The 25,560-nt window shown below is 38.0% G+C and overlaps 1 protein-coding gene across 2 annotated transcripts in view; it reads left to right on the top strand.

Moving 5' to 3' along the window:
- Window positions 1-18,162, top strand: part of stc (nuclear transcription factor, X-box binding stc) — a 93,838-nt gene extending 75,676 nt beyond the window's left edge. For both annotated transcript variants that reach the window (XM_083114863.1, XM_083114864.1), the window contains exons 11-14: window positions 5,232-5,430; window positions 8,054-8,206; window positions 14,928-15,028; window positions 16,988-18,162. In XM_083114863.1, coding sequence (XP_082970989.1) covers window positions 5,232-5,430; window positions 8,054-8,206; window positions 14,928-15,028; window positions 16,988-17,117 — 583 coding nt within the window. In that variant the 3' untranslated portion in view covers window positions 17,118-18,162. The remainder of the gene's footprint in view (window positions 1-5,231; window positions 5,431-8,053; window positions 8,207-14,927; window positions 15,029-16,987) is intronic.
- The last annotated feature ends 7,398 nt before the right edge of the window (window positions 18,163-25,560 follow it).

Genomic DNA, 25,560 nt, shown 5'->3' on the forward strand with positions numbered 1-25,560 from the left:
CCATCTTGAGCCGACTCACCTCAGCATTCCGGCTAATCACCGCCAAATTTTCCAGTTGTTATCTTATTTCCATTCCATGAACTTCATGCAGTTTGTTATAATAGAATTGAAATTACTTAAATTTAATAATTGACAATTATTTCTAATGCTGCTGTTGTGAGCAACATTAGTGCTGTCGCAAATACACGTTGTTTTCATTTACATTACTGTCGACATTAATGCTGAAATGAAGATCACCTTTCACATAAATTAATAGACACCATATTAACCTTTGAAAGGCTTTCCAACACGTGACAAAATATGGGGCTTCAAGATAGAAATATGACATGCCTTGCTTGAGTCATTCACGTCTTATCAGTTCACGTGGGCCATAACTCATTTGTTTGTTTGGGTTGCAACTTGAATCTAACCCATGTGCCAGGGTCCCCTTACTTGAGTGAGAGATCTGCTTTGGTCTGTTTAGACTTTTTCCCTCTCCCGAAAAAGTGTTTTCAGTTGTGTGAGCTCTCAGTGATTTTTACTTTTTTAAGTGATTTCTGAAGTGTCATATTCGTGCATTACACTCGCATGTATAGTGATCGCAATGGATCATAGTAAAAAGGGTAACTGTAACGTTCACAGTATAATATTAATGTTAATAATTACATATAATTACACTGGGGAACAAAAAAAAGATTTTATTTTGCGGCATAAAGTTTAATAACAGTTTCAGCACACAAAACAGCTGTGATTGCCAATTGTATGATTGGTTCAGTTGAATTGACTCCAGTTATAAAAATAAACACACCATGGAAAATGTAGGAGGTAAAATTACTCTACGCTTTTCTCGGTAATATCAAAATTTGATAATAGGCTGAAATTCCCATAAGAAACTTATTTATTTATTTGTAAATTGTTGCTAGGCAACTTATGAAGCATTGCTAGGCAATATATCGGACACTCAACAAACCTTAAGGAAGAATACCAAAACATAAAAATGGTTTTAGAAAAAAAATTTAATATGCTGAACATAAGTGGCTCGTGTGTGTGGATTTGAAGATGGTGAATTTTTTACTAGGACAGCAAAGTGGGTACACAAAATATCCCTGTTTGCTATGTTTGTGGGATAGTCGTGCTAGAGAAAAGCATTGGACGATAAAAGTTTGGCCCCCAAGGGAAAATATTATTTAAAAAAGCTAATATCATTCATGAACCGCTGATAGATAGGGACAAAATCATTCTTCCGCCACTGCATATTAAACTTGGGTTGATAAAACAGTTTGTCAAGGCCTTAGATACAAGTGGTGATTGTTTCAAATATATATGCCACACTTTTCCAGGACTAAGTATTGAAAAATTGAAGGCAGGAATCTTTGACGGACGACCACAAATTCGTACACTTATAAATTATGCCAATTTTACAACTTACATGTCTTACATCGAATCTGAGGCCTGGCTGAGCTTTGTGTCCGTCGTCAAAAACGTTTTGGGGAATCACAGAGCAGAAAAGTACCCCGATATAGTTGGAAATATGTTGAAAAATTTTGAGAAATTGGGAGCTAATATGAGTGTGAAGATACATTTTCTACATAGCCACATTGACAGATTCCCTGAGAACGTTGGTGATTTTAGTGAAGAACGGGGAGAAAGGTTCCATCAGGATATAAGGATAATGGAAGAAAGGTACCAGGGACGGTGGGATCGCCACGTGATGGCCGACTACTGTTGGAGCTTACAGACGGATTGTGCTAAAAAGCAATACAGCAGGAAATCCTATAGAAAACGTTTCACATAGTTTGTTACTTCATTGTGTACATATTTTCTTAATTATTATGATCATAGGCCTATATAAATTTATTTTTATAATAATTATTGTAATCACAAAAAGATATATTAAATTGTTGTTGGAAGTTCATTTATATGTATATCTTATGTTTCCGCCATTTTGGTTTAGTTGCATTTATTTCATAAATTAGAGCCAATTCAGGAAATATATTATTATATCATTATTCAGCAGCATGAAATTGCCCTAAATTAGCTCTCAAACACTGTGCCGCAATTTCACTGTTCCCCAGTGTTATCATTATATATATAAAATATGTAACACCTTCATTGTGAAGGAAGGTCATCATTTCCCGGCGACATGAGCTAGCGCTGTATTGGCAACACTGTGCGGTTTCTCCATAAGCCCCGTTGTCTCTTCTGAACGTGAAAACGACTCTAGACAAAACACTGGCGCCAGCTGCATCGTAAAAACAAAGGAGACCGGCTGGAAGTTTGAGCAACAGGTGGCGGAAGAGAAAAGTCCCAGCATTTTAAAGATAATGCAACTGTCGAAGACGGAACTTTTAACAGGAGTGTAAAGAAGAAAGAAATGTCCCTTGCTTTACGTTTTACCATGCAACAGACAATAATACGGGTAATATTTCCTATGCAGACAACAACATAAAAAAGACCTGAATTCTGCAATTATCAACATTGCCGTGCACACCAGTGGCGGAGAATAAGCTGGGAAAAGGGGGGAAGTGCCGTGCACACCAGTGGCGGAAAATAAGCTGGGAAAAGGGGGGAGGGTTAATTTTTTTATTCTGTTTTTGTTCGTTTTCAAGAATATATCCAGAACTGGTTGCCCCATTTTAGATGTTAAAGGAAGAGGGGTGGGCCCACTTCCACCCTCGCCTGTAATCAGCACGTGTGCGCACACGAGCAAGAAAATCGCCCCTCCCCCCTTTGCTGACAGGAAAAAGGGGAGAAGTCAGTCAGCCAACACTTTTTTGGCAGATATTACGACACAATTAGGAAAACGTATGAAGTGGGAAACGGGAGTTATGATGCACGTAAGATCGAAGTAAACTTTTGTGGAAACCTGGATGACAACGCATTAAGCGGGTTGACGATCTTCAGTTCGCCTATGTGGCTTTGATTATCTCTAACAGTTTCGCTTTTTTATGAAGTGTTGCAGGCAACAAAGAACACGTTTTGAATGAAAGCGGTTACTGGAAGTTGTCGGCTACAAGGTCGAGAGTTGCTCATTCACGGGAACCTACTGAAATCTAGGTCAGAGCTGGACAGATGGGCCAGACTTCCAGGTGCCACGCATCTGTATTTTGGAACATTCATGCGATCTTATCTCTCAAGGTGGTGTATTTATCGATGAAAGAGCTTGACCTACCATACACATTGGCAAAGACTGCAAGTCCAGCAGTCATTTCAGGCTGCCCCTTCCCCCCTCACCTGCGAGTTTTCAGCAGCTCTTAGGACAAGGAAACAAGTCAAGGTCGATTTAAAATAACATCCAAGCACATTCGATCTTCTCTTCTCGCGTATCCAAGAGAAAGCGTGGCAAAACAAGCCTGGCGCGTTGGGTAGCGGCTGTCGGGTGCGTGGTAACATTGGTGCGCTTGAGGGAGGGGGGGGGGGGACAGAGGTCAAGTGCTATTGGATATCACTCAAGCATGGTGTGGTGGTGTCTATTTTTAGTTCAGACCCAATTGTGAGCGGTAGAGCGCTCGTGAAGGGAATGATTGGGGGGAAAAAATGCATTTTTCGGCCGATTTCCTTCAATTTTTCAACTTTTTTTTTCTAAATTTTTCAACTTTTTTCTAAATTTTTCACGGTTCCCGGGAAAAGGGTCGTTACTTCGAGGGGGTCGTTATACCCGGGGTCGTAGAATCGAGAGTTGACTGTATATTTATTAAGAGCATGATAACAAATTGTAAATTATAGTGGTACCATATTTGTGATATGTGGAGTTTGTGCATACATGTTGTCTATTGCATGTTATGAATGTATGCATGCTAATTTATGTATGCGAGATGCATATGTTATGATTTTATCTCTGCATGCAAATTGTACATGATGTGTTTTCTTTTTTTTACTGATGCATGTAAACTGCACGTGTGTTGTTTTGTGTTTATTCTTGAAAATTGTACAAATTTGGTTCTGCGATTATGCATACACACTGTACACATGTGTATTCTGTTTTGTGTTCATGCATGTTAAGTTATTTAATATATGAATCTGATATTTTGTCATAATCTTACATGTTATATCTTTGTTTATGTGGTGTTTGTTTTGTAACTTACTTCTTGCATGTAGACAATGTCATAATTTTAGTAATGCATGAAGTATTTGACATTTCTTCTTGATTCTCAGTAAGAAAGTCAAATTTCCCAACCCCGGGGAATTTATGACAGATCATAAGTTCTCTAGTTGAAAATGTTGTATATAAAAATAATCGCGCTGTACAAATTACAACTTTGCCAGCAATGTGTAAAAAACTACAATGGCAATCACGCTGTACAAATTATAACTTTGACAGCGCTGCAAAGAAAAGTCATATTGGCAATCGCATTGTATAAAATAGAGGAATAGGAGGGTGGAGAGATTCTGTGGCTTGGTTGAATGGAAGCCGGGGTTGTAAGTTTATGCGATGCATGTTAATCGGATTGTTTTCTAACAAATTTCAAGCATGTTTGCATGTAAAAATTAATAAAAATCTGAATTTACTAACATCAGACTTGTTTTTGACATTTTTCATGAGTTAGCGTATGTGGTTTAAGCCTGAAAGGTAAAAATCCAAGTAAGGAAGTTGGTCCCCTGCGATTCTCAAGTTGCGAGAAGTGCTACGAGAATAGGTAGGCGGTCATAGAAACAACCAAATAATTTTAAAACAATTTTATGAAAAAGTCTTAGATGAATGAATGAATTGGTGTAAAATGCGTTAATTTCCCACATCTTTGCCTGGTGATGTAGTGTGATGTGTTTCTGTGGCACTGTAAAGAGAAATAAATCCTGCGAGATATATATAGGCCTATGTTCACTCAAGAATATTACCAAAATGAAAGAAGTGACAAAATATGACGAAACAGTACACCAAATATTGCGAAAAATGATGGGAAAATGCCGAAAATTGGGGAAAATGACCTAACACCTGAAAATTTGCAAAAAGTGCACTTTAAAATTATCTTTTTTGGGTTGTAGATGAAGTGTAATATTGTGTATATTTAATGGCCATCCTGTGCGAGATGTCAGAAAAAAGATGACATATCATCAACTTCCGCTCCCTAGCTATTGCTAACCGAGAACACTTGTTCGAATCATTCCACCAGGAAACTACAATTCCTACTTTTTTGACAATTATGTCAGTAATTTGGGCGACTCATTACCCCACCCCCTCCCTCCTTCTGCAATGTACTCCCAAGTTTTAATTGTTGCTTATTTTAATACCGGAATCCTGGTTTGTGTTGCAGGTTGGAGTGCAACGAAGAATGCCAAGTGTTAGAGCGCAACCGACGACTAGCCCTAGGGCTACAGATCCGCAACCCTGACCTAAGCAACAAGCTGACACCTCGGTACTCCGACTTCATGAAGCAGTGGGCCAAAAAGGATGCACGCTTCGTTCAGATGATACATGAGAAGCTTACGGATTTGGTTCAGTTGGCAAAACAGGTATTGGCTTAAGCTTTTCTTGCTGTAAGTGCTGTTAAGGAAATTTCACACCAAAGTGACATGTCACTTGAATTCAATGTTTTGCACTGGAGTTACGTGACCTACTGCAATTGTTGCTTGCATGGGTGTTACTCAGGTTGCATCATACTACCTTGGTCTGTTGGTCACACATGTGCTGCAACTTCTTGTGGTGGTTTGTGGTGAATGGTTGCTTGTCACTTTGGTGTGACTCATCCTTGGTGGTAGCAAGTTACCTGCATTCTAAATTTAGTTTTCCCGCATGATGTGTTGTTTCATCTTTTTATTTTTTCCTTCCTTTAAGAGATGAATTGAATTGGCTTAACTCTTAGGGTGATTTCACACTGAAAGTACAAGCAAAACTTAGAATTTGTACCTAAGCGACACAAGCCCTTTCAGTCTAAAGCAAAACATTACTTGACCCTGTTAAAATAAAAATTAGGTACCCCAGACACCCCTCATTTGGGGACTGGAAGGTCATGAATTTCCAAAATTCACAATATGACTTGTGATGACATGTATATGTTTATGATTTCTTCATTTTGAAAATAGCCTATATGAAGTTAGTGTCTGAAACTATGGTGTCAAATAGTTTTCAGGTGCTCACTCAAAGACCATGGACCAAGCAGCAACAAAAGTAAAATTCCTAAAAAAGTTGTTTGATATTAATTTTCTTAACCCTTAACCGGGCACTGTTGCTTATATTTTTGTCACGTACTCCAAATGATACTTCCTGCGAACATGATATTTTTTGACTTTGTTTGATAAAGAAAGTCAGGCGTAAAAAAATATTTTCTGTTTCACTTACGTAAACGGGCAAACAGTGTCTGTCGGACACAGTGTACAAACAAAAGTTGTAATATTACTTGAATATGTATTAACAAATGTTTAATAAAAAATAAAGTATTTAATAAGAACATAAATATATTATTAGCGCTAAAATAGAAAACATGAAAAATATATGAGCAAGTAAAACAATTTCTTCTCATTACCTTCCAGCCTAACATGTTTCATATACTATGCTGCAAAAAATGCAATTACGATGATGATTAATACAAGAACACAAGAATTATGGACAGAACAATGATGATTAGGTTAAATATCATGTTGCTTGTTTCCACAGCAATGAAACATAAAAATGTTGCATTAGAAGGGCAAGATCCATTTAAAACAATGCAGTGTCTGACAAACACTGCTAGCCCGGATAAGGGTTAAGAGAACCAGTGGAACCCCAATCTTACATTTCCAGAGTTTATATTTTCTCACGTAATACATTCAATCTTATGCACACGAAATGCTGGATGGAAAAAAACAGAAGCTACCATCCCACAAATGAAGAAGAGGACTCCCGAATATGGCTAGGCATTCCATTTGTTCCAGGTCTATTCACCAAACTCAGATGCATCCAAGAAAAACAGAATTACAAAATAGCATATAAATAGGTAAATCCATAGGCCAAAGCTTAGCAGGCTTGTAAACTTACGACAAAGATCCGTTAACGAATTCCAGCTTCTACAGTATCAAATGCGAATGCAACAGATAGGCCAATGCAGAAGACCCATCTGCAGACCACATAGGATACATACGCAGGAAAGAAAGTTCTTCCGGTTTGGCCAAACATATCGTACAAACCAACCACCAATTACCACAGGATTGGGTCTCTGGCACAGGCGAAAGAAAAAATAGAACGGGATGTTAAGGAAGGTGTACACATGATCAAATACACAAATAATCTTAAGGCTCGGCTGGACCTTTGGCATGCAAATGGGCACATTTTTTCAAATTTTCCTCTTCATTCGAAAAACTTCTTGGATATTTCAAAATATGGAACATTACATCAGCTTAGAATTCCTTCTAGAGCATTGACGTGAATTTTCATGTACTTTTCCTTCAATGTTGTCTAGATATTATCAATAGTTTAATAGACTTATGTAATCACAAAACTATTGATAATATCTAGACAACAGTGAAAGAAAACTACATGAAAATTCACGTCAATGCTCTAGAAGAAATTCGAAGCTGATGTAATGTTTCATATTTTGAAATATCCAAGAAGTTTTTCGAATGAAGAGGAAAATTTGAAAAAATTTGCCCATTTGCATGCCAAAGGTCCGGCCGAGCCTTAATGACAATTTATGTGGAAATCTTTATTTATCATGGTAGAACACAATAAAACTTAAAAATCCATCTCTCCCAGCCAACAGTCCCAACATACAAGAACCTGCAAGAACACATCTTTCGGGAGACACAATGAGTAACACCTGTGGAACTTCAACAACGTCCCTTTCGTAGTCTCTTGATTAGCCCTGATGATGATTCCAAGATGAAATCGAGATCTTGGAAGAACTCCTAAAGTGTTTTTTTTCGTGCTGTTTTTTGTTCTTTTTAACATTCAATCTTGTTGGTCTCTACATTGCAAAGTGCTTTACATTTTCTGCGATTTGACATTTTCTCAGATTTTAAGATTTTTCAGCCTTGTCCCCTGAAGAATGTAAAATTGAGATTCCACTGTAGATAAGGTGATTTACATACTATATAAGGCCTGTGTGAAGCCTTCTATATCTCCACTGTAATTATTTCTAAAGTGCTTTACTTTTGATTTTAGTCCAAACAGAAAAGCCGAAGTTTCTCCTTTGATCCAATGAACCGGGATAAGCGTCAGTTTATCCACGAGTACTGTGAACACTTTGGATGTGAGTCTGTGGCTTATGATCAGGAACCAAAGCGCAATGTGGTTGCAACAGCTTCGAAGGAAAAGGTATGTGTCGGCAGCATTTTTGTAGTTTTTATAATGAGGTGATATAGTACATGTAGGTAGAATTTTCACAATTGCAAGACCATGGCTGTCTAGAATATTGTTATATGTAATTTATTTTTCTATTTTTTTTAACTAACCTCCTTAAATATATGAGTATGTATATTACTGTCCCCCCTTCCCTTATTTCTAAATCTGACCAATCACAACTGTGCATAGCAGTGTTATAAAAGACGTAACAGTAAAGAAAAGTAAAGTTCTCCCCTGTACTTTGCACAACGCCATGAAGGCATATAGGGGGTTAGGACCCCACACTTTCTTGATCTCGGCCGGATCTGAGGGTGATGTGATCAGCACCATGCCCCTGACTGCCTTTACCCCCCCCCCCCTGTTTCCTCCAGGTACCCACTTTATACGACACTAGGTGGGTGCCGGAGCAGCTTGAACAGGTTGAAAAAGTCCCGGTTCTCCCCACACTGGGGATCGAACACGGGTCTCTTGCATGGTAGTCAGATGCTCTAACGACCGAGCTGCGTACGGAAGACATAACAGTGAAAACTGAATTTGTCTGCTCGATTCGTGTTCTTATTTTTAATTCCTTTCCATCTCACCGGTTTGCCAGACCCCATGAAAAATATGATGGTACAGTGATACATGCTTGACAAGTTAGGTAAACTTGACACTGATTCAAAGCTTTCAAGGAGTGATAGTCTCCTCCCAACAGATAAAAAATAAATTGGGTTCAGTGCTAAAAAGCTGTTGAGAGATTGAAGTGCTCAGAAAGGGAAAAATTAGAACATGGCCTTGAATTTAAAACTTTGATTGACAAGCTTCATGAGAAAATCTCCCCGTAAAATATTGACTTGTTCATGACATAACTTGTTTGAAGTCAACAGTAGAATAAAAATAATGATTAACAAGTTTTCTGACACTTAACAGCAGAAAAGTGACACTATTTATTTATTGAAATTTCCAGTACAGCAGAAGCCATTTTAAACCAGAAAGAAACAACAGTGAAACAATAGACTAAGATTAAAAACACAAAAGAAAGGATAACATAAAATAAACAAAAATAAACAAGCCAAAACAGTACCAAGGTAAATAGATCAGTTTCACAAAAGCATTACTTATTTACAATTTTTTCTATGTTGCTGATAAAAAATGAATATGAAGTGAATATATCTATTTGGTTTGAGATGATACTGAACTGATACGGTAGCCTATGGGATAGTGATCGTTGTATGAGTGAGAGCCTGGGAGTTGTAGTGCGGAAAGTTTCCTTGCTCCGTGTTTTATGTCTAGGCACTCTGAGTGAGAGTTCGTGGAGTGGGATGCTGCATCTTAAGTTTCCATTTATGATCTTATATAGAAATTTCATATCTGCAATGTATCTACGAGTTTCTGGAGTATTAATATGCAGATTTACAAGCAGATCTCTCTTAGGCAGGTGTCTCAGGGCAGGCACTCTATATCGAACGATGGAGAGGAAAAAGCTGAGAACACTGTCGATCTTGGAGGTATGAGAATGGGCAGCCATGTTCCAGATTGGTGAACAATATTCTAGAATGGGGGACACAAATGTCTTTAAGTAAATGGAAAGTGCTTTCGGATTATTGATTTCAGTGAATCTGTAAAGTAGGCCTAGCATACACATTGCCTTTTTTTTTGTGATGGTTGATATGTGGTTATCGAAATTTAGTTTTGAATCTATGAGGATACCTAGATCTTATTGTTGTGCTTCTTTTGCTAGAGGGAGGTCGAGTGTATAATTACCTTCAAGAATGTTTTGTTTCAATGAAATTGTTATGTAAGAGTATTTAGAAGGGTTTGTGGACAGTTTCCATCGCTTACACCATTCAGAGAATCTGTTGATGTCATTTTGGAGAATTTGCATGTCTGATGGCTGTTTTATTTCTCTCATAATCTTGCAAACATTAGAATTGTGCTTGAGATGGGGGAATTAAAAAGGTCTGTGAGATCATCCAGATATAATACAAATAACAGAGGGCCAAGAACGCTTCCTTGCGGCACACCAGATATAACAGGAAGCCAGTTAGAATGAGTTCCAGGAAGTATAACATGTTGTTGTCTATTTCTTAGATAGTCTTTCACTAATTTTAACATGTTTCCAGTGATGTTAAATCTGTTAGGTAATTTATGCAGTAAATAATGGTGATCCACTGAATCGAAAGCTTTGGACAGATCAAAGTAAACAACATCTAACTGATTACGATTAGTAATTGCGTTTATGGCATAGGATTGCATAGAAGACAGATTGGTAAGGCATGAAGAATTTGGAAGAAAGTCGTGTTGTGCTGGGTTAACGTAAGAGGATGTGAATTTCAGAAGTCTTTTTTTTCACAGACAATAGCAAGTGTGGAAAGAAGAGAAATTGGCCTATAACATGTAGTATCGTTAGCATTTCCAGATTTAAGAATAGGAATGATGTTTGCTTTCTTCCATTGAGTGGGAAAGCAGCCTTCAGAGAAGCACCTATTGTATAACATTGCAAGAGGAGTGGCTAGTGAGTGAGCTGTTTTTTGAAGGAAAATACTAGGATATTGTCTGGACCAGATGCTCGGTGAGAAGAAAAGGATGTAAGGAAGTGCAAGACTTCACCTGGTTCTGTAAAAACGGTAGAAACAGAGTGAGAGCAGATAGATTTGATAGGCGGGTGATCTAAAGCATCATTTGAAACAAAATTATTTTGAAATGTTAGATTGAATAGTTCAGCTCTATCATTACCAACAGCTCAAATGTCATTGTGTGTTACTTCTAAAGGGATGCGTTTGGCTTGTCTCCGTGAATTTATTAATGTCCAGAATCTCTATGAATTAGTAAGGACTTCGTTTGTGACTGTGTTGACGTATTCGGTGTATTTCTGTTTTGTAAGGTCTTTACTATGCTTTCGAAGTGTTTGAAAGTGTTGTATGTGTGGGAATTGGGGAAACTTTTCCACAGTTGCCATGCTCTCTTTTTGTTGTATAACAGATGCTGCAACTCTTTATCAAACCAAGGGGGGACCTTTTTACTTTTCATTGTTTTTTGTGGCACATAGACCTGAATTTGGGCATGAATCACATCCGTAAACAGTTCAACAGCCTCGGTCATGGTTCCTTCGGAAAGCAGGTTCCAATTGAAAAGGTCAATGGCTCGACAGACTGTGTCCCATGGCGTTTTCTTCCACAACGGAGTGTTATGCCTGGGAGGTGCAGAAGGGGAGCTTCGCGCTTTCACTGGAATTTCGAAAATAGCACAAAGCGACTCGTGGTCTGACTGAACGAGATTCAACAAGGGTGTGACTTCACAGTTTTCAAAAGAGGAGAGAATGTAATCAAGGTTTTTGTCCTTCCTGGTGTTGTGCATATTGTGTTGAAATTTAAAAAATCGATCAATTAAAATATATTTAAAATCATTTGTTGTTAAGCACAGTATTTGCAAATAAAAAGTTGGATTTATTCCTTTAAGTAGAGCTGAGTCAATACAGACGTATTCATTGGATTTTATTCACTCTACTTTTCCGGCATTTTTGCCGTGCAACACTTTCGTCGAGAATAATTATCCTGGAAATTATACAAAATTGAAATCTTCCACACATTTTGCACCTGTATTGTGTGAAAAAACTGTATTTGGTGTGATTACATATCTTTATATTCTGATGTACAGTAGAGCGTCGATTATCCGAAGTAATTGGGGGACATGGGTGTTCGGAAAACTGGTTTGTTCGGATAATCGAACTGTATATGTTTATTTGCCAAAAAGAAGTACTGTACAGTAAATTTATTCATAAAAACAGGCATCTCTTTAAGTATTACAAAGTAACGTACAAAGGCAACTTTAGTAGGAATATATAGTATGTGGTACAGTTTATTAAACAAAAATATGTACATATTACATACGCATTTTGCATGAACAATACATACACCGACAGAAGTGTGCTGATTGTTGAAACACAGCGACTGGCGGCTTGGCCGGTCAGCAGCACCTTATGAAGGCCCCATTAGAAGCAATGTTCCGTCAGCGGTGGCTCAGTGCGGCGACTACTGTGGGAAACTTGGTTTGGGAGTGAGGGGGATGATGGACGGTAGGGTGGGAGAGTAACAGGTGCGAGCGAGTACACAGTTCGGTTAAGCGGTCGTTCGGATAATCGACGCTCTACTGTAATTCTTGAATATTTTGAAGAAGAATGCTGATAAAGTAATGCTTATAGCACACCAGTATGAATCAATATTTTGAACACCTATTAATCATGTCAATTTTCAAGCATTGGTGTCTGTATCTGTGAGAATCTGTATGGGTATCAGGTGAAAGTAGTTTTGAGTCAGCTCTATTTTTAAGTTTATCTTAGGCCAGCCCCTCACCGGATCCTACAGGATGTGACACGTCGAGTCACAAAGCAATGCAACATGAGGAGTCACAAAGCGACACGACGAGTCATTTTGTTAGTTGGCTAAAATCTGATAGCAGATTTCGTCCATGTACGCAATATCGTAACGTTCCGTAGTATCTTTTAATTATTATGTACAACGAACTCCCAACTCCCAGTCATTCAACCATTGTTTTCCAATCAGGAAATATTCAGAAACATCACAGGAATGCAGTGTCAGACAGCACTGAAGCTCTTTCTGGACATCAGCGGTATAAACATGTAAATAGGCGAAATCCAGTAACAGGCTGCAGGCCTGACTCTGCATTTGTTTAGTAAATTGAATTGGAATAAATGTCTGGGATGCAGAGAGATCGAAGGCAGTTCTAATTCAGTGATTGAGGAGAAAGTTACAATTGAATAGAGAGATGAGGAGGAGGTTCTAGGAAGAGTGTGTTAACGCTAGTTGCAAGTCAGGCTCTACAGTTGGGAGCTGAGAAGACTGCGAGGCTAAGGAATGCGAAACTGACCTGCCTGTTGTCGCCGTGTGCAACCAGCTCGTCTTCCTTTCAGGGTGGCAGCGGCATAAATAAAAAAGGCATGGTACGAAAATACATTGCAAATAAATGGAACATATTACATAGTAACATGTGAAAGCAATACTAACAATGGAATAAAACTTCACAAATCAAAGCAATCTGCTTCCAACGTGACTAAGAAAGTAAGGGTGTGTGCGTGCTTTTTGTGTATTTCCTAGCATCTTGTTAATACTTCTTTCCTGTACATGGATCAATTAATTTTAACTTATGCAGGGTTGTACATTTTCTCACTCGTTTGTATTTACATTTTGGTATGTAGCATCGCTTTTCTGCAACTTTCGGATTATGGAACGTGAAGTTGTAATGTCTCGGCCCCAGTGATTTATCCACCGTACTATGCCCTAACACCCCACACAATTTTTATAAAAGGACAAATTTATGATCATTTTGGCTCTAAGTATACCTTTTCACACCCATAAACACAAACTTACACCCCTCAAATAAAAAAAAAATCTGAATAAACCTTTGCTCAACCCCGAGCCGGCTTTCCCGCTTTTCGTTGCATGTTAATTCTATTGATAGTTAACCTTCAGCGATCCAGTTTACTAGATATAGTCTGCTCTATACATATACATTTACTTATACAAACACGCCAGAACATTCATTCGATTTTTAAAATAAATTTATTTCCGAAAACACTGAAGTAGTGTGAATTCCTATGCCGTTGCTGGTCTTTGAGATGTCCCGTGGCTGACATCATCCGTGGAGGTTCACGAATGGTTCCGAACTTTTCCGAATGCCAGACTGCACCTCACACTGTAAGTCCCGATTCCATTATCAGATTCTCACCCTTTCCTACAGGGACTTCTGCATGTCTGGCAACACTGAAAAATTGAAAACCAAGTCGAAGCTTCCCTCCCCACACTTCCTCCCCATTCACCCCCGAACCTCACCCCACACTGGCAGTCTTCTCAGCTCCCAACTGTACGTACAGTCACAAGCATAACTCTCCCAGCAGATCTTCAGTTGGAGTACAGTGACAGGTATATCCTTACATTAACCATGCTGATCCAATCTTTAGAGGTGTGAAACTCAAGTGTCATGTGTTGCCATTCAAGTGTGTAAATTTAGTACCTCTAGCACCTTACCACCAAGCTCACCACGAGCAGAGAGTGCTTTACCATCAAGGATGAATGATGATTAGTGAGCTACATTCCCAAATGATCCCCCATACGTAAGGGTACGAGACGATATGTGTAGGTCTGTTTTTATAATTTGAGAAGCGGGTTAATGATACATAACAGTTTGTAGTTGAATCACTGCATCAATGTACACATAGAATTACTATATAATTTTATATGTTGTGAATCGAGGCAGTTTGTATTACCTTAAATGCATTGCTTATGTCACTTTTAATTTGCAATTAAGTAAAAATATCGCTGCCATAATACTGTCCCTAAGCTTGGAAATTTTGGCCTGTAATTTTCCGGTCTGTGGCTGAATTCAATGGATTCACACATGCGCAGATTGTTTTATCGCAAGCTGCTCCTTGCGATACCAAATTCATAATTTTGTCGCAACGTGAGTCGAGTCAAATGTTTCGTCCGTTGTGCAGCAGCAGCCCATAAGAACCCCATGTTAAACCTTCCCTGAGTCGGTTTGCAACAAAAATGATCGTGTCTGATCTGGTGTGTGACTGGCCGTAGTTACAGTGTGCACTATTGGTAGATTTTAAGGTGCCATCATCATAAAGTTTCAGATTATTAGTTTACGTTGTAGAAATGATTTGAAGTAAATCAGTTTGAGTCTTATTTTGCAGAGCTGGTTGCCAAGCATGAGTATTCTTGAAATCATTCAGAGAGAGTCTGGGCAAAGGAAAGTGCCAGGACCAATTATGAATACTAAAGGATCTAACATGAGGTGAGCACAATTTTCATTTGCTTGTATTAATATTGGTACCGAGAAATAACAGAAAAGATTCCATTGAACTTGTATAGAGTGACCACAAACAAATGAACATGGGTGTCGCCAGAAATTTTCCTGGGGGGGGGGGGGTCGAATAGAAGATGTCAAGGACACCCCCTCCCCTCCAAAATATTCTGATACCGACCAGTGGCATATGCAGAAGTTTGTCAAAGAGGGGTTCATTTTTAAAATTATAGCTTTATAAGTATTTTAAATTATTATTATTATTACTACTACTACTTGTAGCAGTAGCAGTTTTATTTTAGCACCCATTAAGTTTATTATATGAATAATATAGTACTTGTTACAACCAAGATTATATAATAGTTACTTCGAACATTAGTAGCAGCAGCAAACGCAGTAGTATAAGAGTTTCTTTCAGTGTTGCAAATGATGAATTTCATACCAAATTCGATATCTCATGACCATTTTTAAACAATGACGCAAAATGAGGTGAAATAAAGTGCTTCATTTATTAATTGAAGAAAAGTACATTGAAAATTCCAGGGGGGTCGACCGACCGGTACGGGAGTACAGTGCACAGAGTCGCTGGTCTGCGCAGGCTTTTTTGCTTGTGGTTCCACTATAATGAAAGAAAAAATGACTACAGCAATGTATTTGGTAATCGGTAAATACAAAGTATTCATAAAATAATGCTACGGTGTCACAAACATGTACGCTGGAACTCAAATTTTATGTTTCTGGATTTACGTTCTTCATTCATTCATTGGTCACAGATCCGACGTCCCATTTATGGTGAACATATAACATGCAACCTGTACGAGAAGATCCAAAGTTACAATAATTAAAAATAATGTAATTATAATGCAACAATACGGTTTTAACATAGTTTACAGTTTGGTTGAATAAAAAGTACCTTTCCAAAAATTTCCACCTAAGAATACTGTATGTATGTGAGAAAAGTATGTCCAAATCATTTACTAATGACAATTCATTAAAAGATACTTGCATTATTACAATTGAGTGTATGTACATAACATGTAAAATGGTGTTCTATTCCATGCTATATATGGTGTTAACGTGTGCTTGTCATCATCATCATCCTTCCGCGTTTCCTGCCTCGGGCTGGGTCGGCATAGAAGTCAAGCCTCTTCATTTTCTTCTGATCTTCCACCAACATCTTGGTGTTCCGCTTGGTCTTATTCCCACTCCTTGTGCATTGTAAGCTCTTACTGGTAGTCTTTCTGCATCCATTCTCTTCATGTGTCCGAACCATCTCATCTGTGCCTGATCTATCCTGTCCTGAAGCTTCACCACACCCACTGTCTGTCGGATATTCTCATTCCTTATTCTAACCCTTCTAGTCTTCCCCAATATACTCCTTAAGAATTTAATCTCCACTGCCTGCACTTGTGTTCATAATTTCCATAAAAATATTGTCATTAAAGACTCTCCTATCCTTCACCAGGTTGAAACCAGATTTTCTACTGAAAGTGACATCGAAATGAGAATTTTAGAGTAGAGGATATATATTAATAAGTTTTCTATTGTCCACTCAATTATAAGGTTAAAAAAATATTGTCAGATTTTTGCCTCTAGCATGCCCTTGAATATATTTAATTTTTAAATAATTGTTGTTCATCATCATTCTTCGCCGTTCCCTGCCTCTGGCTGGGCGGCATAGATGTCAAGCCTCTCCATTTTTCCTGGTCTTCCACCACTCCTCTTTTACCACGGTGTTCCAATCTTGTCCTCTTCTAATAATTGACATTTTCTTTGACCCTTCACAAATACAGAAGCTTGTAGTATTTAGGGTTGAAGGTCTGTATCAGGTGGTATAAATTTTTCATTTGTCACAATCTTGTTTCATTGAACCATAATATGTGTTTTACCCACTTTAAATTATAGATGTTGTCCTGATTCGACATGCACTGTAATATTTTCTCCTTCCAGAGTGGAGATGCTCCCAGTAAAGCTCACGCAAAATTCTTCGCCATCTGAAAACAAGGTGGAAAATTCAAACGTAAGCACGAAGCCAGTTCAAGAAGCGAACATAGACTATTTTGATTATTCAAACGAATGACAGGAATATTATATTGTATAGCAATTTATGTTTGTAGCCAAGGTTAGTGTTGTTGGTATGAAATTTCACTGAGTTATGTTGTTTCAATAAAAAATTGAAAAAAAAATCATGGTTCATAAAATGTATTTCCTTTGCTAATAATTGTCATTTCTTGTTATGTGGTGAATATGACAATATTGTTACAAGTAATGTTGTTGTTAGAATTCTCACATAACACACACAAGTGCTATGAAAAAAAATTGAGCACACTTTGCTGTTTGTGGTAATCTTTTTGCACACAGTGTTGATAAGTATTCAACAAATTCTGTATACTGTATTGATTTAAATATAAAGATTACAAACACGTGTAAATTTTTCTAATATAATTTATCCTTTTTTTAACTAGTCAAATTAATATTTTTTCTTTGTAAAGTTAGTTTTTTTTGTTTATATATTCCAATATTAATTGTGGTAATTGGATGTTTTTAGTATTGTCATATGAAACTTACAAGAAAAATGTTGCATGTATTTTTTTTCTCCTTGTATGGATGGGGTCTTGATAGGTTTGGAGAAATATGTTTGAAGTTCAGTTTTTGAAGTCTGGGTGTGTAACATTCCTTTGTATTCAGATTTTTTCATCAGAATGCAAAAAACTGTGATTCTCGCATGTATTAAATTAACATATGTACATACAATGTTGTAGATGAAAATAAATTGGTAATAGGAAGCAATATTTGCTTGTATTTCTTGATGACTAAGCAGGATATGGAATCACTGTGATGTTTCTATTCATATTGTGCTAAGATTGTACAAAATAGTTTTGTTTGCTTCAGTAAAATATGGTTATGTTGTATTTCTCTTTTGACAATTGTGTGCATGCATTTGTATTTTTTTAATACTTGTGTTCATGCCATACATTATATTTTTTCGAAAAGAAATGTTGGTTTTAAAATGATTGGCATGTAGAATTGTCAGTATACTTTTTTTCCAGAAATATTGATACTGCAAAAAAGAATGTAGCACCAGTGGATTTATTTCCCATGTTTGTATAAAGTTACTTAATGTTACCTCACTATTTAATTTTCTTTGTCAAGCCCTATCATATTTTCAGAGTAACCATGAACAGTGCTCTGCATGCAAAACTCCTATATTTGTTGGTTTATGGATTTCATGGAATTTAACTAAGGCTGAGCCGACATCGGTATCGGCCGATACGAGGGGTATCTGTATTGGTTGGATTTTTTTTCCGATACCAAAGATTTTCAGTCGCTAGAGCGGCCCAGAGAAACAACTCATTTGTCAAGATTTGTCATTTTCAAACGTTCGTTCACCCTTCCTTGTGACAGGTTGGGGTCCCGCACAAGAATTCCATGTAAATTTCCGAAAATGATGCGAAAGTGCTGCGCCCAAAGTGACATTGAAGGCATGTAACTGGCTGGTGGTCAATGCTATGTAGAAATAAAAGTAACCATTCATTGCCAATTCTTGTTTGCAAACTTGTGGGTTAAGAACGTGGCGTTTTCAAAACCAGCATTATTATAATGCTAGGCTCATTCTGGAGTTCCTGGGAAAGAGATGAATGCCGCTATGGGTAGGAGGATTGTGGATGTTCTTCTTGTGCTCTACCCTTCTGTGTAACTGCTGGCCGATACAGACACTGCAGACACTTGTTTTCATTGCAAATGACTGAGAATAATGGATATGAATAATATACAACCTCTGACAATAAAGTTCGGTGAATGATCCTGAATATCGAAAGTAGACGAATTCTTAATGAAACCTACCTTACTGTCCTTCGAAGGAGTCCCCTCCCATGGCTATGCACCGTTGAGAAAAGCTGTACATGTCCTGGAAACTTTTAGAAAAGTCTTCTTTCGGGATGGTGTTCAAGACCGTCGTCACGTTCCGTTGGATGTCCGGAATATCCTCAAATCTCTGACCTTTCAAAGCGATTTTGAGGCGTGGGAAGAGAAAGAAATCTGGAGGATTCAGTTCCAAATTTCTTGCAATGCATTGCTACAGAGGATGAGAGCTGGTGTGTGAGGTACGACCCTGAAACGAAACGCCAAAGCATGGAATGGCGTTCTCCTGCATCACCCCATCGGAAGAAGGCCAAGGCGGAAAAATTGTTGTTCCCTCCGGCAGGAATTCCTTGTGGATCATGCCATCACTGTCAAAGAAAGTGATAAGCATAGTCTTGATGCGTGATTTTTACGCCTTGACCTTCTTCCGACGGGGTGATGCAGGAGAATGCCATTCCATGCTTTGGCCTTTCGTTTCAGGGCCGTACGTCACACACCAGCTCTCATCCTCTGTAGCAATGCATTGCAAGAAATTTGGATCTTCCCACGCCTCAAAATCACTTTGAAAGGTCAGAGATTTGAGGATATTCCGGACATCCAACGGAACGTGACGAGGGTCTTGAACACCATCCCGAAAGAAGACTTTTCTAAAAGTTTCCAGGACATGTACAGCCGTTCTCAACGGTGCATAGCCATGGGAGGGGACTACTTTGAAGGACAGTAAGATAGGTTTCATTAATAATTCGTCTACTTTCGATATTCAGGATCATTCACCGAACTTTATTGTCAGAGCCTGTATATCTGTGTTTGTGTATATTTTTACGTAGTTTTCCTCCCTCTAACTTTCTCTCCCCTTAAAAACAATCCACCAATTTTTTCTTCGGTGTATCTGCAACACTGAACAATGCTTGCAACATTTCAAAAACTACATCTTTTGCATCCTCTGGTGGTAGAAAGAAGTTCACATAAAATGTCACAGGACATTTTAAGTGATATGATGCTATTTATGAGAATAATTTTGGGAGTATTTAATATCATTAATAGAATGTGATGTGAAGTTTTTTGTGACTAACTAGCCTTCGTTATTATACTGAAATTAAACTAGTATCGGTAGGAATCGGCTCAGCCCTAAATTTAACTTTAACATTTGTGTATTTCATGTACAGGGTGTTTCAAAAATAAGCAGCATAACTTCAGGAATGTGTCTTGTAAACAATGATCAAGTTTATATGAACAAACGCTTAGTTTCAGAGTGCAGGCTTTCACAACACGTGCAAACCAGAATGTCTATCACCCACAAGTGGTTATGTGCAATGCAGGATACCGTTGAAACACAAAAAAAAAAACAAGTATTTCTGTACCTATGTGCATAAGGCATCATGCTTTGTCTCCAGCTAGGGGGGACATGCAGGTTTGAGTCTTTTTGGGGGAAACTTAACTTTTCATATTTTAGCCTGTGTACAGGACCGGTGGCCACTCAGGGGAGCTAGGAAGGATAATAATAAGACTGGGTCATGCTGACCACACATCACCCCGTAATTGGTCGTAGGGCCTGCAGTCAGTAGCTAGGCCCTGGTGCTCACTGTTGTGCCACAGGTTATTTATATTCATTGTTTACATATGAGGAAGACATTTCTTCCTAATGCTGCTTATTTTTGGAACACCCTGTATAGCCAGTACTCTTCTTTCCCAGGTAACTGAAAGCATGTAGCACTATTTTGTGAATGTAGAAACTACCATTTGGACTTCTGTTAGGGAGCTTTCACACAGTTACTTGGAAACAAACCTTCAGGAATAAATGCAACCTTTCACACCAAAATGACACAATAAGCTACTGATTTTACTTATTGCTTGTCTATCACTGAACTGACAGTTTTCTAAATAATAGCATGCATTGTCTCACCTTGGTCTGTACATCTCGTGCTCGGTGAATGCTATCTTGTAGACAGGAGGCGACATGTGCCACTTCAGTGTTAAATCCCTCAGTCTGACAGCTGCCTTGCTTGTAAAAGTACTGTTATTCATTCAATTCCATCCATATCACCAGCATAGAAGCAAACACCAGATCTTTTTGGGATTTTACCGACCTTATTTCTGTAGTCTGTCACTTTGCATGCTCTTTGTATTTATTTCTTAACATCAGTGGCTCATTGGGTCATGCCATGTGAAATCAACCAATGAAGAGACTTTTAAACCTCACATTCTTATTTAACGTTGCAGATCCATTTCTTGTACAATTTTGAAATTTGAGGATCTTGTTGGCATGGAATGACCCAATTACAACCATGAGGATGAATGATGTATAAGAAATTGAAGAAACTGCTCTTGAAGGTCCAGGGCCTCTCGTGAGTGGCTTCTCATTGGATGACGCATGGTCAGCTGACCTGATTCCATCGCCACTGTTTTCTAGATTTTTGTGACTGGAGCCTGCTACTTCTTTTGAAGTAGCTTCCCAATTGTCCTCAACGCTGGGTTCGATTCTTGGTGAAAACACAGTGGTTAGGATCAGTGTCCCGATTAGCCTTACTGTGCATAAAGTGGACTTAAACACCCGGGACCGCACCAAAGACAAGAGCACTAACAACGTGGCTACATGGGAGCCTCTCGAAGGAACACTAGTGCCCACTCGAACCATGAGTGGAGAGATTGGTTCACCACTCAATGTTCTATGCCAAGAATTAATTGTAAACAGCATTTGGCCTAACCTGTTATTCTTCTTGTGCTTGCCAAACATTGACCTCGAACACAAACAATGTGTAGGGGCATGCATATTTGTCAAACATATTGTAGTGTCAATTTTTCATGATTTTGAAAGGTGCGAGTCACATTTTGCTACCATGTTTAGTCACGAAATAATGCAAAATGATCTGCAAAATGCGAAATAAACTCTCAAAACACGAAATTTAGGGTTTATTTACAGACGCGACACCTTCTGATGTCTGAATTATCCTGCAAGTTATGCTATTCATGGAAAAATTATTAATTCTGCTGTTAATATTAGAGAAGCAAAAATGTACTCCTTTACACAGGAATAAACTTAATACTCTGATAATTACATAAATGTGCTATTACAAGTGAAATGTTAATTTTGCATAATAAGTTTAGTTTTTAAATCAAATTTAGGATTATATTCACAATTTTAAAATCAAAATGTCTTTTTATATACCACTTTTCACTGCTACAACACCGAAATTTTATTTTATTTACCCCTTTTGAACCCGAAATTGACTGGTTTTGTACCGAAATTTTGCTTTTTTTATTTACCAAAATTATGTGCCTCTAACAATGTCTTTCCACTGTCCTCCATCAACTGCACATGGGGCTACATGGGAATGTACTAATGTATGTGCAACACAAACCACTACTGTAAATACTGTGAAAAAAAAACTTGAAGAAAAAAATGAACAAATTACAATGTGGTAACTGCTGTGCCCAGGTCTCCATCCTCCCCTCACTGTGGTGCAGACATTTTTTGTGCGAGAAATTGTCGAACCAATGCTAGAGGGAAAACAGGTTAACGCAAACACGAGTGACACCCAACCTCCAATAGGGACAGAAGAGTTCACTAGAAAAATTGAAGCATTCTTTGTAAACATTTTGCAACCATCAAGATTAATGGAAGATCTTGCTTTTAAGAAATCTGTAGATTTCTTCATTTGGATACATTAAAAGACTTTGCAGGATATTTTTTGTCTGCATAAATCCAGTCTTCAAAATGCTAAACCACAATTAAAAATTAGGAGGAAACTAATGTTAAAGAACGCACACAACATGGATGAAAATAATCTCGTAGATTGTAGAAATGATGATTAGCAAGACGTGTTACAACCCACTTTCAACAGATTTTATTCTATTAAATTTATTTTGTACATTTTTTAATGATTCCATTTTTATTCTATTAAGAGTTGCTTAGTAGAGATGCAAGAAAAAAATTAAGGGGGGATAAGGAGACAGGAAGATGCACAAAAATTCTCAGGAGTTCCAGAACATTGTCTATGACAATACGTAATGCCATAATATAACAATTTTTTTCCCCAAGTAGCTTGATCCACCACTTTTCGGGACGAGGGTTCAATCCCTCTAGCATCACCATTGGTGTGGGTGGCTTGATATGCACCCAAATAGTAATTAAAATATCACAACATAAAATAACATATTTATTAATTAACATATTACTAATATAGAATCTCATGATACAATATACAGATCAGTTTTATTAAAATTATATCACACAAGTGTTGTGCACAGTGCTATTTTTAATAAAAAATCAAAGTAAGCAAATACATAAAAATTAGGGCTGATGCACATACTTTTCCAAATTCTCAATGAATTACGTCAAATTTAGAAATTTCGCACTTCCGCATTGCACAATTTAATGGTTAAATCATATTAATTTCGAAGATCCACTTTCTTCATTCACAAAAGGGTACGGCATCTGAGGCGGAGATTATACCATCTCACTGCTTTGTTTGTTCCCAGGTGGCGGTAGTTGCAATTTCTCCCGTTCGGCGGAGCTGGTTACATTGGCAGAACCATCCGCACTGTCCAAGAACGGATTAATGAACACACAAAAGATGCTAAAAAAGACCCACCAAAATCAGGCCTTTCTCAACACCTCCGCTCCACTAACCACACCTTCTCCTCCATATCCATACTTCACCCAACCAGCTCTGTCAAAGAAACCCTGCTATCATCCAACAGAAACCAGCACTGAACCTGGACAGGCACACCCGACTTGGCACCCCATCCTCAAAAAGATCCCCGACCAGAAAAAGAAAAGATGCAGTGCACATACTCGACATCCCTCCAGCCACACGGGGAACAGGAACTGCACCACACCGAGCAGCATGGCCCAGCCCCCAACCACCACCGCTGCCCGGGAACAAACAAAGCAGTGACGTAGTACCATCTCCACTTCAGATGCCGTACCCTTTTGTGAATGAAGACAGTTCTTCAAAATTAATACGAATTAACTATTAAATTGTGCAACACGGAAGTGTGAAATTTCTAAATTTCACGGAAGTAACTTTAAACCGCGTTTACCGCATTCATCATGAGTTCTCAATGAATGTTTAAAAACTAAGAATTAAAGTTGTTCAGATCAATTTACTAAAGTTTTGCTATAAAATACACATTTATTCATACAATGCTGATGTAAAATTTCAAATTTTGCATAATTTCCAGGATAATTAGACTATATGGCTGTTCGTAAACTCTAGCCAACTCAGCCCAGGTGTTACGAGTGGATTACGCAGACGTCACACGAAATGTCATGTCGACGTTACTAGCGAAGCTGCTCCATGCTGCAGTTTACGAACAGCGTGGATTATGGCGTGGTGGATCGTCTGCTTGACTCTTGAGCATGTTTAAAAGCAGTTGACTTTCTTTGGAAGTAGTATTAGGTGTAAATGGCACTAAATCTTACCTCTATATAAAGCTCGGCATTAATATAAATTAATAGAATATTTTGACAAGTTTTAGAAAGCGGCACAAAAAATAACCGAAAAAAAACAAATCAACTGTATGCCTACACATCAAAAATAATTATTTTGTAGTATTTTATTGGTTGGTGAATTTAGTTTAGTGTACCATGTATTAACACCAATTAAGAGGGAGGTGGAGTTTGGCGAAGGTCGCCGTGAAAAGTGCTTAAATTTAACATGGGCTTTTTTGCATTTTGTTGAATATAACGTTTTAGGACAAAAATTTGCCGGAAAACACGCAGTAGATGTGAACTTACTTTATGAAACTTTGAGTACATGACACATTTATGCAATTTCAGTTCGATAAATGTGCACAAATTCCATTATTTTTTTTCAATTTCCCATAAGGAAATACGTAAATAAGCACAGAATGGTTATAGGATTTGTGGGTAGCACCAACGAAAATGGCCATTATGATGCATACTAACGTAATGCTCAATCCTTCTATGACTAAGCTAGGGAGGGCTTTTCTTTCAAAAGTCACTTGCACAGCCCAAAATGATTGTTTAAAAATGTCATGTATTATCGACGGCGAAAGATATGGCCGCTTCAGCCGAATTTCATTCATCATAGTTCGCCACTTGGCCACTAGATGTCTCTGTTCGAAAATTGCCCCAGGGTGACGGGAGGGCTAGTTCGCGCGGGTGTTTTAATTCTCTGCACAGCTGGGTTCCGTCCCCTTGTCAGAAGGTCCCGTAGCTGTCACAGCTTGATTTATTGCCTCTTTCCCAGGCAAGAAACCAAGAAAGCAGGAAGGCCATGAGTTTGTGTATGTTTGAGTGTAGAGAAGCAGGGCATATTTACCGTGAATTGCAACCAGTGACACAGTAACTTTATCTCGACCCCTACCGCGAAGGACGTATTTAGGGGGTCCAGGTGTCCCAACCTCCCCCCGAAAGACTTACCAAGTACAAAAATTAAATAATGAAAATAATGAGATTATAAAATAACTTCAATTAAGTAATGAAAATAAGGTTGTTGTTTAATCGCAAATTGTTTATTTCCGCAAGAATATTGGAAAGCAATACGATTTTGAATGACAGTACCAAAGAAGATTTATGCAAGAATTATTACTACTTATAATAATATGCAAACAAAATATTACCAGGAATTTTACTTTCGTCAACTGGATCTAACATCATTTTTTCCTACTCAATAAATATTATATTCTTTATCTAT

The sequence above is a fragment of the Lepisma saccharinum genome, chromosome 29, assembly GCF_977018435.1.
Source record: "Lepisma saccharinum chromosome 29, izLepSacc3.1, whole genome shotgun sequence".
Classification (NCBI taxonomy): Eukaryota; Metazoa; Arthropoda; class Insecta; order Zygentoma; family Lepismatidae; genus Lepisma; species Lepisma saccharinum.